Here is a 17590-nt window from a genome sequence, read left to right as displayed (position 1 = left end):
CAATACAGAACTGTTCTGCCTCATCTGAGGCATGGTTTTGTGCATGTTGTTGGTCCATTCATATCAAGTAAAAGAGATTGTCTTCAACCAATGCATATTCAACTTCTTGACAAGCAGTATTAGATATGCTCAAAAACGTGGGAGACTAGTTTCCTGGGCTAGTATTTCTTCTCACTTCTAGCCTTGAACTTTGGGGTTGTTTGGTGAATGATGTGATTCTGTGGTGTCAGTCATGCACATTAGGAGCTTGGTTCAAGGATGAACCAGAGGATTGGTTCTAGAATATGAGCTTGTCTGTTGCCTTGTCTTTTAAGTTAACCTCCCAGCCTGAGGACACTCATTTGATGAGGGAATTGTAGCACTTAGCTGTAGTACTCAGTGATGGGCAGCAGACTGCTAGGAGTTTTTTTCCAGCACTGAATCTAGATGCTCTTTCCTGCCTTTAGGAGGCAAATGTGCTTCAAGCTGAGAGTAGTCGGGGGGAGGCTCTTACTCATGTCTTTATCTCTCTCCTGGAGTCTAAACACCATTTGCCTTAGCAGTCTAGCCTTGCAGCTTATTTCTGTTGTACTAAATGTGGCACACTGAGAGTAGAGCTTCAGCGAAATTTGTAGTCTTATGCTGTGGTAATTACAAAAAAGAAAGAAAAAAGTGGTGCCTACAAAAGAGTAGGAGACAAGCTAGTGATGAAGAAAAGGTGCCAATTCCCTTTAGTCTCAAGTCCCTTAGCTGTGTCTGTAGATGCACTTACGTAAAGGAACAGGCAGATGACTGCAGATGGAGGGAGGCGTGAGTTACACATATGGGATCACTAGCTGGAAGCTCAAGTTGACAGGATTCAGCTTTATACATTCTGATTACATTCTGCTAGGAGAGACCCATTTTTGGTTGAAATTGTTATTCTAAATAAAAAAAATAGACATATGCTCACAGCAGATGTCACCCAGCAGTTTTCAGTGAACACTGGTGTTACTTGCTTAGTACATACCCTTTGTTCTCTCAGTGAATGGAGAAGTGTTGCAGATGTCTTGGTCTTCCTTCAAAAAAACAGACCTGTTGTGTCTCACATGTGCCTATTAACTGAGCCATTTGCTCAAGTAGGTGTAATGATAGGTTAGGGTTTTCAAATATACAGGATAATTTCAGATGTAGTGGGTTGAAGTAAGGAGTGTTTCCTTGTGAAAATACATGGCACCTGCCATTAGGGCCTCCATCAGTCCTAGTCCCCATTTGGAATGGCTGTTAAAGTGGGGATAAAATGTGTTCTGTGACCAAGAGGGTAGCTGGGAGAGGAGAGATGCTCTAAAATTTGCAGTGTTGCAACAAGCTTTCTCCAACCCAAATCTTACCTGCTTTCAATTAATATCTACCCCAAAAGAAATAATATTTTATATCACAATAATATTCTCGGTCTTGTGCCGGGGGAGGTATAGGCTGGATGTTAGGAGGAAGTTCTTCACAGAGAGAGTGATTTGCCAATGGGCTGCCCAGGGAGGTGGTGGAGTCACCGTCCCTGCAGGTGTTCAAGAAAAGACTGGATGAGGCAGTTAGTGCCATGGTCTAGTTGATCGGACAGGGCTGGGTGCTAGGTTGGACTGGATGATCTTGGAGGTCTCTTCCAACCTGGTTGATTCTATGATTCTGTGACCCACTTTAAGAAGAGAGAAATCATGTTAGATACTAGATAGTCCTTATTTTTCATCTGGGAATGCAATTACGCTTCTTAAACTGACTTAACCCAAAGTGACTGGAAATAAATTGGTGAAGGAGAGACAACCTTCTCATTTGACCATAGTCTGAAGCAGTCTCAAATTCTAAAGTTTTCTGCTTCTTGTTTAGAGCTGTCAAAACTCCAGGAAATTATGTGCATGTGGGTTATGGTTAGACAGGGAGATGCTTACATTTTTGGCTATCAACTGCCTAATTACTTGAGAATCATCTCTGGTTAGTTGTATTGTTATTAACACATCCATTGGAGATAGCTACAATAAGAAATACATTGTGAGAAAACTGATGCAAGTAGGAAGAAGTAAGACAGTGTTGATCAGCATAAGCAATTCTTTGTATGTGTCTTAATAAAGCATCGTGTTGGACAGAAAGATTTTCCTGATGCAGGAAAAGGTATGAAAGTGCTGCCTCGAAAGCATAGCCAGTAAATGGTGGAGCCTACTGTTGCTGCTCTTAGCAGTTGAAGTCAGCATCTTGATTCAGCTGGCAACACAGCAGGGTTAGAACATCAGCTTTTTTTGAAAGCAAACCAAAGTTTATCCTTCTAATGCAGAGAGGTGTGTGTTTGAAATGTGTACTCAGTATCTCCTCTTCCCTCAATGGCATGGTTCACCCGGCAAGTTCAATGTGCTTTGGAAAAGCACAGATGCAATCAGAATAAGTCTGTGTGCGTTTTGTTTTGTTTTAGGCCCGAGGAGTGCGTTGAAATTACACAAGTGCAAGAGAGCAAAAGTTTACCTGAGATCGTCATAAGTTGCAGAATAAATTTGTGAGGTTTATCCAAACTGTGGGTGGGTAGAAGTTAGGAAAAACTTAGTTGTAAGCTTGTCCAGTGTAGGGATCTAAATGAATGTGGAGTGGGTAGTAACATAACTGCTAATTAAGGAAACCTTTTTTTTGGGAGTGGTCTTAAGCTGGCTACTAGCAGTCTGAGAGATTGTTGATGCTGAAACTTGGTTTTGACCAAAAAGGGATAGTCCTGAATGGGATGTTAATGCATGTGTCAGCATAAGAGCATTGTTTCTGCTACTCTGGTTAGCTGAGTGTATTTATAGGGATTCCTTTCTCACACCTGAAATGCCTGCTCTATGTGAGCATGAGCAAGGAGTGGATATGGTAGTTCTGCATTTAATTTCTGTTTATAGCAGTCTAAGTAGTGACAGTGGAATTAGGATTTAAAAAAAAATGTAGCAGATGCTGTCCGTGCTTCAGGAAAGCTTAGCAGCCTTGAAATACTTCGTCTGTCTGCAGATTTTGAATGGGATCAAATCATTGTGCATTTTCACCCACCAGGAGGTCTAAAAACTTGCTTTAAGAGCCTCTAAAGCAGTCTTTGCTTGAAGAAATTTTTCCTTCTGTGGTTGACTATAGAAGATTGTGTGGCTTTCGGTTGTTCTTTTGGTTTGCTTTTTAGGGTTTTAGAGTCATTAGAGGTGATTATGTAAAAACTCACCATAAATTTGGGCCTGTAAAGTTCTTTTCAACTTAATCATGTGTTGGTGTGCTTCATGTAAATGTTGTAAATATACATTTATTAGAAAGTCCATGCAAGTTCTCAAAGTGTGTATGAGAGATTAAGGATTTTCCAAGGCATAATTTGTGGTTTTAAAACTTAGAGAAACTAAACAGGATTTGGAATGCTGCTGTGTGTGGGGACAACTCTTATTTCAAGTTTCTCACTCTTGTCACACCTTGGTTAATTACTACATCTGCCTTTTAATTAGGCAAACAATCATGTGGTCTTCTCTGCAGTTGTGAAGATTGGAAGAATTAGTTGGTTTTACTCTAAATTTTTAGTGTAAATTAACTCATGGATGCGCAACTGGGCTCCTTCAGACATTCTGGGTTTGAATCTGATGATTGATGTCTTTTAAAATTACTAATTTTTTTACTAAGTTTTGTGCCTTATTTTCTGGAGTTTATACCAGAAGCTTACCAAGTACTATGCACTGGATTTCCATAGGTATTCAGGCTGTCCTTCCAGTTTTACCTGTCAAGTATAAGGAAAATCCAGAGATGGGATATTCAGGCGGCTGAATAATGTAGTTTCTTTTAGTTACACACCTGTTTTACCATTAGGTTTTTCTAATTTAAAAAAATCTAAACAAACCTTGTCATATCAGGCATTCAGCAGAAGTAGAGTTTGGTTTTAAGCTTTGCCAACGGATGCTTGCTTAACCTTTTTGAATGTGTTGGAATTGTCTGCATCATTTGAACAGTAAGTAAACTTACTTGATATGTACTTGCTAAATACTTAGATCAGGGCCTTCCTGTCCTACTGCTGAAAGACAAAATCACATTAGAGACTAAACTGCCCATTTACAGCCTGAAGAAGGTCATCCAAGGTTATGTTTCTTCCTGGTGAAAACTGGCAAACAATTTTGTTACAGCACAGGAGTTGTACAATTAAATAGACTTTACAGCTGCCATGACTTAAGTTTTTCATGTCTAGGGAAGACTGAAGAATTTGGTTTTTGGAGGTGTTTAATGAAGTAAGGTGAGCAGCAGTGCTGCAGCAGACTGTACTGGGGTCTGGTGTGAATGGAATTCAGTTTTCTTCACAGCAGCTCATACAGTGCTGTGTTTTAGACTGGTGACCAAAACAGTGCTGACAACACAGTGGTGTTTTAGCTATTGCTGAGCAGTGCTTGGACAGGGTCAAGGCCTTTTCTGTTTCCTACTGCTACTCCCAGTGACTAGGCTGAGGAGGGGGCACAGCGGGGACAGCTGATCCCAACTGACCAGTCAGATATTTGATCCAATATAACATCATCCTTTGCAATAAAAAAGCAGAGGAGTTTTCTCAAAATTGTGATGTCTCAGGCCCTAGCTGGGCATGTTTGCTAGTGGTGAGTAATTGCTTTCTCATCACTAGGAAAAAAAATTGTCCCTTCTTTTTTTCTTTCACATATTAAATTATCTTTTATCTTTACTCAGGAATGTTCTTGCTTTTGTCCTTCTAGTTCTCTTCCTCCATTCCACTGAGGGGAGAGTGAACAAGCAGCTGACTGTTTCTTATCTGCCCACCAGGGTTAACCCACTGCACAGACCAAATGTTGGATAAATTAAAGTGGTATGTGCTGGAAAGAGAGTAATTTCATCAGTTTCTTTTATTGACACACAATCTTAGATTCCAAAGTCAAACAATATTGAAAACTTGCCATTATAAAATTGGTGGTTGGCCATCTGGAATACCTCATGTAATATTGGTCACTGCTTTTAAGAATATTCCTCAAGTAAGGAAAGTTTAGTGGTTTCTTAAGAGATATAAAGTCTGTCTGTAGAAAACAATAAATGACAGAGGAAAACACTGTTTGGAGTGTATTTCCTTTACCTCGTGATGCACTAGGCAGACAATGAAATGGAATGCAAGTCACAAATCTGAAAATAATGGGAAGAAATACTTTATTCCATGTCTAGTGAAGTAATCAACCAGAGCTTAATATTTGTATAAAAGGTGTATACTATCTGGAGAGAAAAATACCTGTTTTTAGGATCAGTTGGAAAAGTTTAAGGAGGGATGTGAATTCTAGCCGTCTGGCTGTGCAGCTTTTTTGCCTTTAGAGCGTTTGGAGTGTGAGCATCTGAGAAAGGATACTATGCAAATGGACTGTGGGTCTGAACTATCAGAAAGATTTGTTTAGAAATTTAAATTAAAATACTTTAAAGCATCTGTGTTTGGAAAGCAGCCAACTGACTCTTTGTCACTTGAACAGGAACGTCAAGATTCCAATTAGTGGCTACGGATATTTTTCTAGATTATCATTTCTCTGAAGTCTAAAGCTGTTCTTTTCCAAGCTGCTTGCATTGGTTGCTTGGTTTCATCTTTTGTTAGCAGGTCACTGTCAGTTTTCACAACTTCGGGAACTGGTTATTCAGCCTAACTAAAATGTTAAGGTTGTGATCTTGCTGTCTCCCATCAACTTATAAATGACCAGTGCTCTTTTGACCACAGTGCAGAAGCTGTCCCTTAAAAGCTTAAAAAACGATAGTGTGGAGGCTCCTGTTGAAAAAGCACAACCAGTTTGATCTTCTGTGGGTTAATGATGGTATACTCTTAGCAAACATTTTGTATTGATGTAAACCAGGCTGCTGTGCTCTAGAAGGAAGTACCCTTAACGTCATTTGAGGCACAAGTGGGTGCTGGTAACCAATGCTTCTGCAAGTTAAATGGGATTTGATGGAATTGTAACAGGGTACAAATGCAAAAATTCTGCTCAAATTCCCTTGAAGCCAAGATTTAATACAAAGGAATTGTCTCCCATTTGTCTTACTAATGTGTTCCATTAAGAATGTATGTTCTTAACTGCTGTTTTCTCCTGAAAGATGGTCAGAGCTTCGTGCACCAAAATTCAGAATAGCTTTATCTGAAAGCCATGTGCTTCAGTTTGTACAGGATGTGATGTTCAGTATCATCTCAGCCTCTCTTTGCCACAGAGAGAGTTATTTTTATCTGTTAGTGCTGTTAAAAGTGGCTGACTAATTTGGTTAAACATTTGTCCTTCATACCTAAGATGAGAAACTAGATGTGACTCTTAAGCTTGGATTTTTACCAGAAAACCTAACGTGTTGGAAGACAAAACTAGTTATTTGGCAAAAAGCTTAGCTTATTTCTCTCCCAAAGCATTGAATTCTGTGAGCATGTTGCTGGCATTTTTAAAGTCATGTATGTAGCAGGAGGAGGGTGGGGAGAAATGTGTGATCTCTGAAAGCACTTTTGAAAAGTGCCTTACTAGATATTCAGAGCTGCCTAGCCTCTCCACTTTCAGAGAATGCCTTCACATGGATTTTCTTTTTAAGTGATTCTTGTTCTTCTGAGTCCTTTTATTGCTGTAAAATACTGGAAACTGCGCTGGTGTAAGGAAGCATTTTTAACTTACTGACACTATGCCAGTTTCTGCTCTGATGTTAGAAAAGTGATGTAAGAGTTATTTAGGGCTATAGCCCCGAATTTCTTACTGAATTGGGAATGACCTGATTTACAGAAATAAATGATTTATTATGCATTGCTTAAATGCTAATGGCTGCAGTACTAAATATATATCAGCAATGTTGTTATGAATACTTACTGCCCATAGAGATCGTTTATATGAGTAAAAGAAATGGGGAAACAAAGTTACTGAAGTTCCGTTTGATCTCCCTATGTACTAAAACTGAGAAATTTTGGTATCTAAGACAGTTTTTCTTTCTTTGGGACTTCACATTTGCAAAGCTGACCATGTGTTTTGGCCTCTTCCTGAAACACTTATTACCCTGTTCCAGGATGCAGATTTGCTTTCTCTGGTATATTACTAAGTGAACACATTTGGCATTGTGTGCTGTTCTGTAGTATTGTTCAGGCCATGCTCTTTCCTTTTGAAAATTGATTGCTGAAATAATTTTCAAGTTATTACAGAAAAAAAAAAAATCTACAAATCTTAGTTATGTAAGTAACTTAAGAAGTAAACTCAGCAGTTACAATTTAAAAACAAGTCCCCTAATTTAGGAGTATAAATTTCTAGGTGGCCACTGTTGAGAAATGTATTTAGATTCTCAGCTACAAAACAGATAAAAAGAAAATGGATGGATGTGGACAACATGGGTTTGAAATACTGTTAAGTATTTTTGTGTTAATAAAATGCCAATTTGGTTCAATTTACTGGATTGCGATCATAAAAGTATTGCAGAGTGGATCAGAAATTTCCTCATTGGGAACCAATTTTGTCAAAAAGTCCTGATGTGATTCACTTAAAATGCTCTGTGGGAATCTTGTTGAAGCTCTGGATGGAATTGATAAAGCCACTTTGGTTCATGCCTGCTTGTTATGCTGGAGCTGTGGGCTCCTGGCAGGCAGCCCAAGGGTTTGGTGGGCTGGGGAGCTGAACGACACCAGGACTCTTGCTCCCTGTGCTCCCAGAGACTGCAGTACTCTGCACCCTCCTTCCAGGTGGTGAGGAGTAGGAAACTGAGTTATGAAACTCCTGCTTCAGAGAGCCTATCTGTCAGCTGGAAAAAGTTGTTTGTTTGTTTTTTCCTTGAGGTTGAATCACTCCTCAAGTAATTTTCGTGGATCAGGACTTGCCGTAAGTCCAAGAAGATAGTGGAGGTGAAGAGGTTTTAGGGGGAATGCTTTGCAGGATGAGATTTCTGCCTTACAGAAGGCACTAGCAGGAACTGAAAGAAAAGGCTGAGGAGCTACATGCACAGATGGTCATAGACCATACTGTACTTATCTGGGAAAATGATTAGTTGATACTACAGGGATTTATTCTAGTGTTCAGTTCTTATAATTTAGCCTTATGTTTCTCTGCTCAAGAGTTCTGTAAGAGAATGTTCTAAATGTGATGCCGATTCAGGATCCTGGTGGTTTTGAAAGTAATCAAAATAGTTCCCTTGATGTTTTTTAGCTGAATTTTAGGGCAAATGGTATTGAAGAAAACAAATGTTCTGTCCATGTTTCTAATTCCAGGTTGTATAAATATGCCTCAGATTTGGAGAATGATGAATGACAAGTGTGCAAGATGCTTAATGCGCATTTTTCATAATCTGTTGCACTTGTGTTGCTGTAAGCAACCTTCATGCTGATACTTTCCAGACTTTGAGAACTTGCCACTCTAATTATTGATCTCTTAAAAGGGAACTTGCAATTTTATAAATCTTGTCTTCATCAAAATTAAGAAGAAAAAAAAAAGAAAAATCACCTGAAGTGGCATTATTTACAACAGTGTAGCTCATTAATAGAGTTGGAATTTTCAGGTTCCTGAAGCAGATGATTGCTTTGTGAGGTATTGGAGGATGTTGTTGCCCTTTGTGGAGGGTCAGTGCTGGGGGAAGAAAATGTCTTCCAGTGTGCACAGGCCTCCTTCCCTTTTCTCTTCATTGCTTTAATGTTAATCACCTTTCCATAGCTTGGCTTTTCCTCATCCTCTTCCATTTCCTCATCAGATCCAGATTTGACTAACCTGGGTTTTTTTCTTGGACTTACTGTGTTTTCTGCTTAAAGTGGAACCTCTCTCCATTCTATGTTCCGTTGTAACACTTCTCTTGGGCATTCCTTTCAACTGGTGCTCCTTGTCCAAAATGAAACATCTTTTCTCCTAGTCCCAGCACAAAACCTTCCTGTTCAGGATGTGTCTTCGTACCTGTTTCAACCAGTTCTCCCTTAAGTGATAGTTCAGTGCATCTTTGTATCCTGCCCTCTTCCCCATTTAGCTCTTTAGTCTGTCTGGTTTCCCACCAGGCTGCTAATGGCAATATGCTCTCCCAATACGCACATGCTTTTCTGGTCAGTTCTTTGTCCTGCCTCCCTCCTCCCATTTCTTCTTCGTGCCCAACTACTCTCGTGGCTCTTCATTCCTTTTCCCCACCACAGTCTGTCACTCTCTCTTCCACTTCTTTTTCTTCCACTGTGGATATCAATAGTGAAGTAGCTGAGGCTGATGGAAAGGTAGATCTGAAGTGTCTGTGGGGATTCTACCTCAATCCAGCAGGAGCTGCACTGAGAGGAGAAATAGGCTTGAGTCGAACACTTGCTTGCTCCATTGAAATGGCTCGTGTTTGCACCTCAATGTGTGCAGGAGGTTGGAGCACACCTCTGAAATACTCAGAGCCTTCAGTCAAGTTGTTAAAAATATTTACACCATATTTGTAAATACATATGTTGGAGGCAAGGAGAACTTGCCACCTCACATGGAGAGATCAGACATATTCTTCTAGGGATTCTTGGTAGAATGATGATGGCATTAAGTGGTAGTTAAAATTAAAGTTTTCTTTTCGTAACAGGATATTATGATTGGCATAGTAGAGAATTTGATTGAAGTAGTGTAGGATTTCTGCAAGCTGAATCAATACTGTAATGTGTCTAAGTAGCATTATACAGAATGTATAATACATCTTAACTTACAATTTCTGTTCTCCAGACCAGGTCAGATGTTTTCTACATGTTTTTTCTGTATCAATAGAGCAATTGTAATCTAGACTCAAAATTTGTGTGAAAGAATACAAGTCACTTAATCAGTCCTCAGAGGAAGCAGAGGATGGTGGAGGTGTCTCCGGCTTCTGGCAGGTTCCAGGTGTCACTGTCCGGCAGCATCTCTAGTCCAAGTTCCTAGCTTAGGACTAGTAGCTGCTTGGTTTTGCAGATAGTGCTCTGGGTGCTGTTACACTTCTATGTGCTGTGACGGTAGGGACATCACCACCACTTGGTGTCCCTGGGTGCCTGGGATCTTCAAGGCTGGCAAGGAAGCAAGTAGTTGTCCTGGCACCCAGAAACTTTGAGACAAGTAGGGAGGGGGAAAAATCTGTTTGGTTTGTCTGCTTGGTTCACAGGACCTTTGGAGGTGAGAGGAAAGAGAGTGAGTGTGTGACCCCCTTGGTCACAGAGAATGGTTGCTTCCCTCACAAACTGGCACTAGTTAGGTCAACCACATTGCCAGGGGTCGGGAGCAGGAGGTACTGGTCACAGAATGACCCGGTTGATTTCAGTGTGAACAGTTAGACTTAAGCAACAAAGAGATGAGTTTTACACAGGCAGTTGTTGATGGCACTGACAGTAATAGGTGCTCCCAAGCTCCCTCTTAATGCCAGTGACCCATATTGGTAACAATTAAGAATGTTTTATGCCAGAGGAATGACCTGCAAGTGATTGAGAGCCACATTGTTATCTTCTAGGATGGGAAGAAGTTATTTGAATTAATAAAACAATGCTTTAGAGGGTGATGGAATGCATAAAATAGAATCACTTTATAGTGAATATTAAGACTGTAAAGCAGTGTGCCATTGGATGTTTTCTTCCAATGGATTAGTAGAAGTTCTCTTTTTTTTAAATGTTTTCATGCTGATGAGATGAAATGCACAAATATCCTGTAAGAAGCACTTCTATATTAATAGGAGCAAGATTGTGATGCAAAATAGTCCTTTAATTTGTCTCTTCTGAGAGAGCATGTGTTTCAGTTCTAGAAATGCATAACCTCAAGTGGTGTTCACAAAGCTCCTTGAAATAGACTGCTGCTTTTCACTGTCATCCTTAAGTAGGACATAGGGCCCTTAAATACCCATGGAAATTTAAGTGCAAGGAGCAAAAATTAGGCTCTGATCCAAAGCTAGTTGAAGCTGATTAAGAGACTGCTTTTGGCTACACTGGCTTAGGCCATTAGCAAGCTAGAATTGAGTCTTAGGTGTTTAGACAGATGTTTTGGGATAGTTAAGTCAGTAGGGTTTCTTCTGATCCATGTTTAAGAGGCTGCCCATGATTATAGGAGATATCACAGTGTGTATGCCACCACCCAAGATATTACATATTTTCACTTTTGAATTCTAGAAGTAGTAAATACTCAAAACCTTCACTGCACTTAATCACCAGGTTATGTATTGTTGTGTTTTTATGGCTTGACACTATTCACTGTTAAATTTCAAATATACATAGTGATTATGTATTTATTCCTGTAAGATATACCTGTAGAGGCAATGAAAATATCTTTACGCTGCACAGTTCACAATTCTTTGCTTGGCTAGATTTTGTGTTCTCCATTCTTCCCATCCTGTTCAATATTTGAACTTTTCAAACAGTGGAGCAGAAGAGAGGAATATAGTTTTTAGATGGGAAGTTTCTGTAGAGTTGTAAATGTAGGATAAAGTGAGAGGTGATGGTCTGCACAACTGAGATGATTGTTTTATTTTACTTGTTTGCATGCTTATCTTTTATTTTAGAAACAGAAAATGTAATGTTCATGTCTTATCACAATAAGTTTTTGAGTGCAGTCCAAGTTAGTTTTTCCTTTGGATTCTGCTTGGCATGTTGTCCCACTCTTAATTTTACAGCTTGGCCTGAACTTTTTATAGACATACATAGTTACTAGCTGTATGCTGTGTCTGCACTTTCTCCAACAGGAAGAATTGGAAAGTCACTTTTGGAGTTGGGTCAAGTTTTTCTTTCCAAGTGTTAATAGAATTGTAGAGCTTGTTCCCTCTTACAACTGGGATAGATTGCTTATATACTATCATAAGAAAAAAAAATTCCACAGTACAAGAAAGATTTGAAAGACTTATCTAATGTTCCATAAAGTATCAGGAAAAGCGGGGTTTAGGACTTTAGGGTCAAAATGTTTGCATCAGTTTGAGGGGATAAATTGGAACTTGATTTAATTAATTTCTTCTATATTCAACCTCTAGGTTCCAGCAAGATGTGGCGTGACAGTGCGAGACAGCCTAAAGAAAGCTCTGATGATGAGAGGTCTTATTCCAGAATGCTGTGCTGTTTACAGAATACAAGATGGGTATGGGGTTTTGTGTGATGCTTTTTGCCCTTAGAATCTCTTTGGAGTCAACCAGTATGGCTGATTCTATCCAATGTTGTGGAAAGTTCAGAGTGATGTGATACTTTGTACTTAAAAGAAAATTGAGCCTTAAAGACCTGTAAAAAGAATGGCAAACTGCTAGCAAAAGATAAATCACCTCAAGATCAGGCATGTTACAGAGTAATATGAACTTATAGATTGATGGCAAAACATTAATCAAACTCATGCTAACCAAATGAGTATTAAATAGGTAACATTAACTATTTGGGTTTATTTGATTGGTTGTAGTGCATTTTAAAGGAATATAGAGCTCCTGTGGGAGAAAATGAAATTAGTTTCTAGCCCTGCTAAGTTTGTAAATTATTTTACTGCAAAAAGTAGCCATTCCTTGGAATTCTTATGGAACAGGTACTTTCACAAGCACTTTGTCAGAAAAATAGCTGTCACTTTGGAACTAGGGGATCTGTCACTACTGGAGCTGGTTGAAAAAGTGCATTTCTTCCATATGATTTTGTCCAGGGAAGGTGTGCTTTCCTTGCTATGCACCTTTATAGCTTCCTGTAGTTAAAGACTGAGTAGCAAACCTTCACAGTGCAACTTTCTACCTGGTCTTGCATCTTCATCAGGAGACTTACAAGGGCTTGTGCACTGGTGCTAATAAAGGATGTATTTACACTGTAGAGAGAAGAAACCAATTGGCTGGGACACTGACATTTCGTGGCTTACAGGAGAGGAGTTGCATGTGGAAGTCTTGGAGAATGTGCCACTCACAACACACAATTTTGTATGTATTCTTTTTTATGAAATGTTGAGTGAGGCTGAATCAACTTGGTACTTTCAAATCAAAATTAACTACTTCAAATCACATTTTGTATCTCTGGAGTGTGGTGAAGGTTGCAAAAGAGTTTTTAATCACAATAGCTTTAGAATTGTAGTTTAAACAGGTGATGTTAGAGTACTTGATCGTCCTTAAAACTTTCACATTTAGGTGGAATACACCCTCTAAAATCTATAAATGAAGGTGGTTTAAATCAGTACTGCATTGCAGAGCTGTAATAATAATCTACTATTTTTGTATTGCTGTATCTATAAAATGTATTCTGGGCCTCCCTGCTGTCTCTGCAGCAGCAATTAACTAATGAACTATCTATTCCCAGAGCAGTGCTGACATCATCAATGATGCTAGTGCACAAATATGTTTTGACCTGATAAGGCACCAAGTAGATGGAAGCTGCTTAACAGTATCCATCTAAATGGTTCCAACTACAAGACAAATCCTGTAAATAACGTTTGACACATTGAGAATGAAGATCTTTTATTCCAATAAAACCCTGAAATTCTGTTTGCAAGCTGCTTAAACTATTGTTTAGCTATGGCTGGTTAGATGAAAGTCTAGTAGGCTTAACATGTTGGGTTTTGTGTTTGTTTCTTTTGAATGCCCTTCTGAAATTTTGATTATTACAAAACTAGAAAGCATTTCTATATGCTAAATATTGCTGAATTTTAAAATGAAACAAATTCTTTCCCTGCTATAATATCAGAATATATGTTCAACCTTTTGCAAATTTATGTATTCGAGTCTCAGCAGTCAAAATTGCAACTATATGTGCAGCCATACATAGAAGCCATGTATGTAAGCCCTATGTGAGTTTCCAGGCCTGTGAGTGTTGAACAGTTATGTTGTTTGGCTTTTGGAAAAATCAGGTTAATTTTCCACTTGCTTTTGTTTTTATAGGCTGTATTCAATTAAATTCTGAGTGTTTATCTCTAGCATGATGATAGTACACACTGATTTGCGTTCAGATTTGTTGCTGTTTTTCTGACTGCTAATTAGATGAAGCATTAATTCCAGTAAATAGTTGAACTAAAATTTTAATACCTGAACACTGTTTCAAAAAGGAGACAATCTTTTCTGTAAACGTTCAGTGTATAAAACTAGCTCCAGCTTCTGTTTTTGAGGGAGGTGAAAGCAAATGGCATGATTTGGACTTAGAGAAGGGCTGTAATTAATGATTGTTTTTGACAACGTAGGTACGAAAAACATTCTTCACGTTAGCATTCTGCGACTTCTGTCGGAAGCTGCTTTTCCAGGGGTTCCGCTGCCAGACGTGTGGCTACAAGTTTCACCAGCGCTGCAGTACAGAAGTGCCACTGATGTGTGTCAATTACGACCAACTTGAGTAAGTAATCACAACTGGTTTTAAAGTTGAGCCTTTTATTGAGTGATTTCTTGGGTTAAATTTGTGATTCACAAAGTTAGAGGAGGTGCCCAAAAGCATACAGAAGTTCAGCTGTTCTTGTGGGAGTACATGACTCTTAATTCTTTCTGTGCTGCTCAGACAGCCAGGTCATATTTTTTTGCTAGACTGTGAAATGCATTCTTTGAAGTATGAATGGGGTGGCTGAGCGCTTGACTGTATCAAACAGGCTTCTCATTGTTCACAGTTGTTAATCAAAGCTGGTTCTTTATTACATTGTGACTAGGGCCCTGTTTAAATGTTTATATGCGGGTTTATTCTTTTCAACCTAAAAAATGTTTGAGACACTAGTTTAATATGGTGAAATTACATGTGGTTTTACTGTGATTGAAGATAAATCCATTAGTAAGTTTACCTAGGTAAGAAACATGAGAGAATGACCCAAACAGTTCTTGAATTTAATTATCAATCTGTTTGTGTAAGGCTTCGATATAACTGAAGGATCTGCTGTAGGCTTGCCCTGTGTTTTGTTTAATCAGTTTCAGGAGAACCTCTCAAGTCTTTTAAATAGATGTTCACATGAGGAATCATTTTAAATTATAGTTTTCCCCCAAAGAATAAATTTAATTCCTGCTTATGTAGGTATTTGTAATTGTTTCCTTGAGCTTCTCTAGAGTTTATGCTCTGGGCTATGGATAACACAGTTCTATCCATTTGGGTTTTGGCATTGCATCAGTGTAAATGCTCAGTTCATATACTCAACATATGGGTGTAAATTTTGCATTTTTGAGGAACCAGATGATTGCAATTTCAACCAAAAGATTGATGCTTTCCACAGAGGTATGTTTAAGGCATGATCTTATACTGCTTTGTCAGAGTAAAATAATACTTTCAACAAATCTTGCAGATTAATGTGTCAATGTAGTTTTTATTTTTAAATCTAGAATTTTGAGTGGAAGATTTTAGGATGTTTTTCAATCTTTGGGTGTTACATTGTGAAACTTTTGCGTTTTGCACAAGTTAGGTTGTTTTTGTTTTGTTCTTGCCTCACAGTTTGCTGTTTGTCTCCAAGTTCTTTGAACATCATCCCATACCACAGGAGGAGGCCTCCTTAGGAGAGACCACCTCATCATCTGGATCGTACTCCTCAGTGCCCCCCTCAGATTCTGTTGGGTATGACCTTATTCCTGCTGTTTAATGATGTAACGTGTCAGTACTGCAGGCTTAGAAATACTTAAAATACTGCTTTGTAACTCTTTGCATTTTTTTTTAATCTGGTTTATCATACAAATATATCCACCTGTGTTTGACTTCAAAGAAGTGAATGTTTTCATTCACATAAAGGATATAAATCAGTAATGAACCTAAGTTAAGCCTGTGCATAAGCATCTCTTGAACTGGAGCCTTACCTGTTAAACTGTCTGCTTCTGTATGGTAGCTTAGACCTGGTCTAAACTGGAAAGATTTTTATGCTTAAAAATAATACAAACCAAAACTATATTCTTCCAAATTCTTTTAGTTTGTATTAGCAAACTACAAGTTATTTGCCTTGAAGTGACATACCAGCATTTCAGAATAAGCCACATCACTATAAGACTGACATTAACAGATGCCAATTGCAGGTTCATAATACCGCTTTAGTAGCTTCTCCATGTACACATTTCTTTGCTGTCTTACAGACCAGCTGTCTTCCTCTTAAATATTGACATATACCAATAGCACCTATTTGCTGCAGATCCAGGTTTTGTAAAATCAGATTTCTAAAACTGACCACAGCCTTCATCTCTTATATTTCCAACAAAGATATGCAATCCTCTCTCTGAAGAGATAAGTGATCATATTTAGGTTATGTTCCCAGTAGCCAAGGGATCCTTGTCACCACCCAGCCCTAGGTAGTTGATCCCCAGGAAGGAGTGACTCAAGGATTTGTATTGAAGTCAAGAAATGTGATGCAGATTTATTACAAACATCAAATCCAAAAGCCTTTGGGAGAACATTGCTAGGATTTATGTGCTGCATGGAGAGGAGCTGAATTTGGAAGAGGAGCTCTTGTGTAATAGTGAGCGTTGCACCCAAACTAAAGCAGAAACACGTCTGGAAGCTGCACAGGCACCTATGGACTCAAAGTAGAAGAATTGCTCCCTGGACAGTCAAGACTATTTCATGGAAGATCAAAAAGAACACCTCCCAGGCTAACAGATTGATCACCCTGCAGAGGAAACCTCATTGGGTAAGTACAAAAAGAAGTAACTATTTCTTGTGTTACGTTGTGCAGTAAGTGCCTTGGCCAAGTAGTGGATGTTGCCATTATATCCTTTGCATGCTAGTGCAGCAGATCGTGGACAAGGCTGCTGTTGTGGTTCCCTAAGCTAAGCAGGCATTACCTTTCTCATAATACAGCTGAAGTTATAACCAGGCTGGAACTATTAATCTGTGAGGAAACTTGTTCATGCCAACTGTGTTAAATGCCTGTACCTGCTGGAAACCCCATGCAGACCCAATCCTAAAACCAGTGTATGCTAAATATTCCTATTTCCCAGTTGTTTCAGCCTCTCATTTGTGTTTTGTTAACAGTCTGTGAGGATACAGCAGAGTGTATTATCTGTAAATTGATACATGCTCTACATCAGGTAGTCTTAGTTTTGTGAAGTGAAAACTGAAAGCAAAAACTGAAACCAATCTGGTTGATGCCTTAAAGTTTTGTCTTTTTTTAACCTCACATATATAAAAATGTGAACATTTGAATACATTTGTCAGTTGAGGTTAAAGAGCTTTCTAAGTGTTATGTCTGTAAATGTGGTTGCGGAAGCTGTGAAAGTTTCTTTCCATTTAGTGCTTTTTTGCCTTGCTATGTGTTTCATTGTTAAACCCTAAAAAAAGGCATACACCTTTCAAAATTCTGTTTGTGTTGAAAATGGTTTATGATTACCAGCTGGTGTTTCTAAGTAGTATGCATGTTGCAAAGTCAAGCAATTTTCCCCAAGCATCTGTGTTTGTAGCATTTCCTTTTGAAAAGGAGCTCAGGTGCTTTCATATGAGCATGTAACACTCTCCATACTTTCATCCAATTACCTTTTGCCTTTCTTCAGTACTTACCTGCTTTTTAATTGTGCAATTGTGGAAATAATAGTTTATCTGAATTTCGATTTTTTTGAGGAAGATAATGCTCTCTTTTTCTGTGAAAAATCATAATTGCTCATGGTTTTTCCAAGGGAACTGCTACAATATGGGGCAGCAGTTAAATTAGAATAAAATTTAAAAAAAACCTGACATTCCAGATTGTCTTATCTGGGAAGAGAATAAGAGACTGAAATTTCTGAGTTGGGCAATGCGATTGAAAACATGAGGAACTACTGCTTTATTATTAGTTTAATAGCAATGCGATTGAAA

General features: G+C 38.7%; 1 protein-coding gene across 1 annotated transcript in view; it reads left to right on the top strand.

Annotated features, from left to right (window-relative positions):
• Positions 1 to 17590, top strand: part of BRAF (B-Raf proto-oncogene, serine/threonine kinase) — an 82314-nt gene that overhangs the window by 29043 nt on the left and 35681 nt on the right. The window contains exons 4-7 of the mRNA XM_064155504.1: positions 11878 to 11981; positions 12684 to 12786; positions 14034 to 14182; positions 15254 to 15373. Of these exons, the coding sequence (XP_064011574.1) occupies positions 11878 to 11981; positions 12684 to 12786; positions 14034 to 14182; positions 15254 to 15373 (476 nt within the window). The remainder of the gene's footprint in view (positions 1 to 11877; positions 11982 to 12683; positions 12787 to 14033; positions 14183 to 15253; positions 15374 to 17590) is intronic.

This window comes from Pogoniulus pusillus, chromosome 15, assembly GCF_015220805.1.
Source record: "Pogoniulus pusillus isolate bPogPus1 chromosome 15, bPogPus1.pri, whole genome shotgun sequence".
In the NCBI taxonomy this organism is placed as follows: Eukaryota; Metazoa; Chordata; class Aves; order Piciformes; family Lybiidae; genus Pogoniulus; species Pogoniulus pusillus.
The sequence above is the reverse complement of the archived record's forward strand: the minus strand, read 5'-3'. Positions and strand labels throughout refer to the sequence as shown.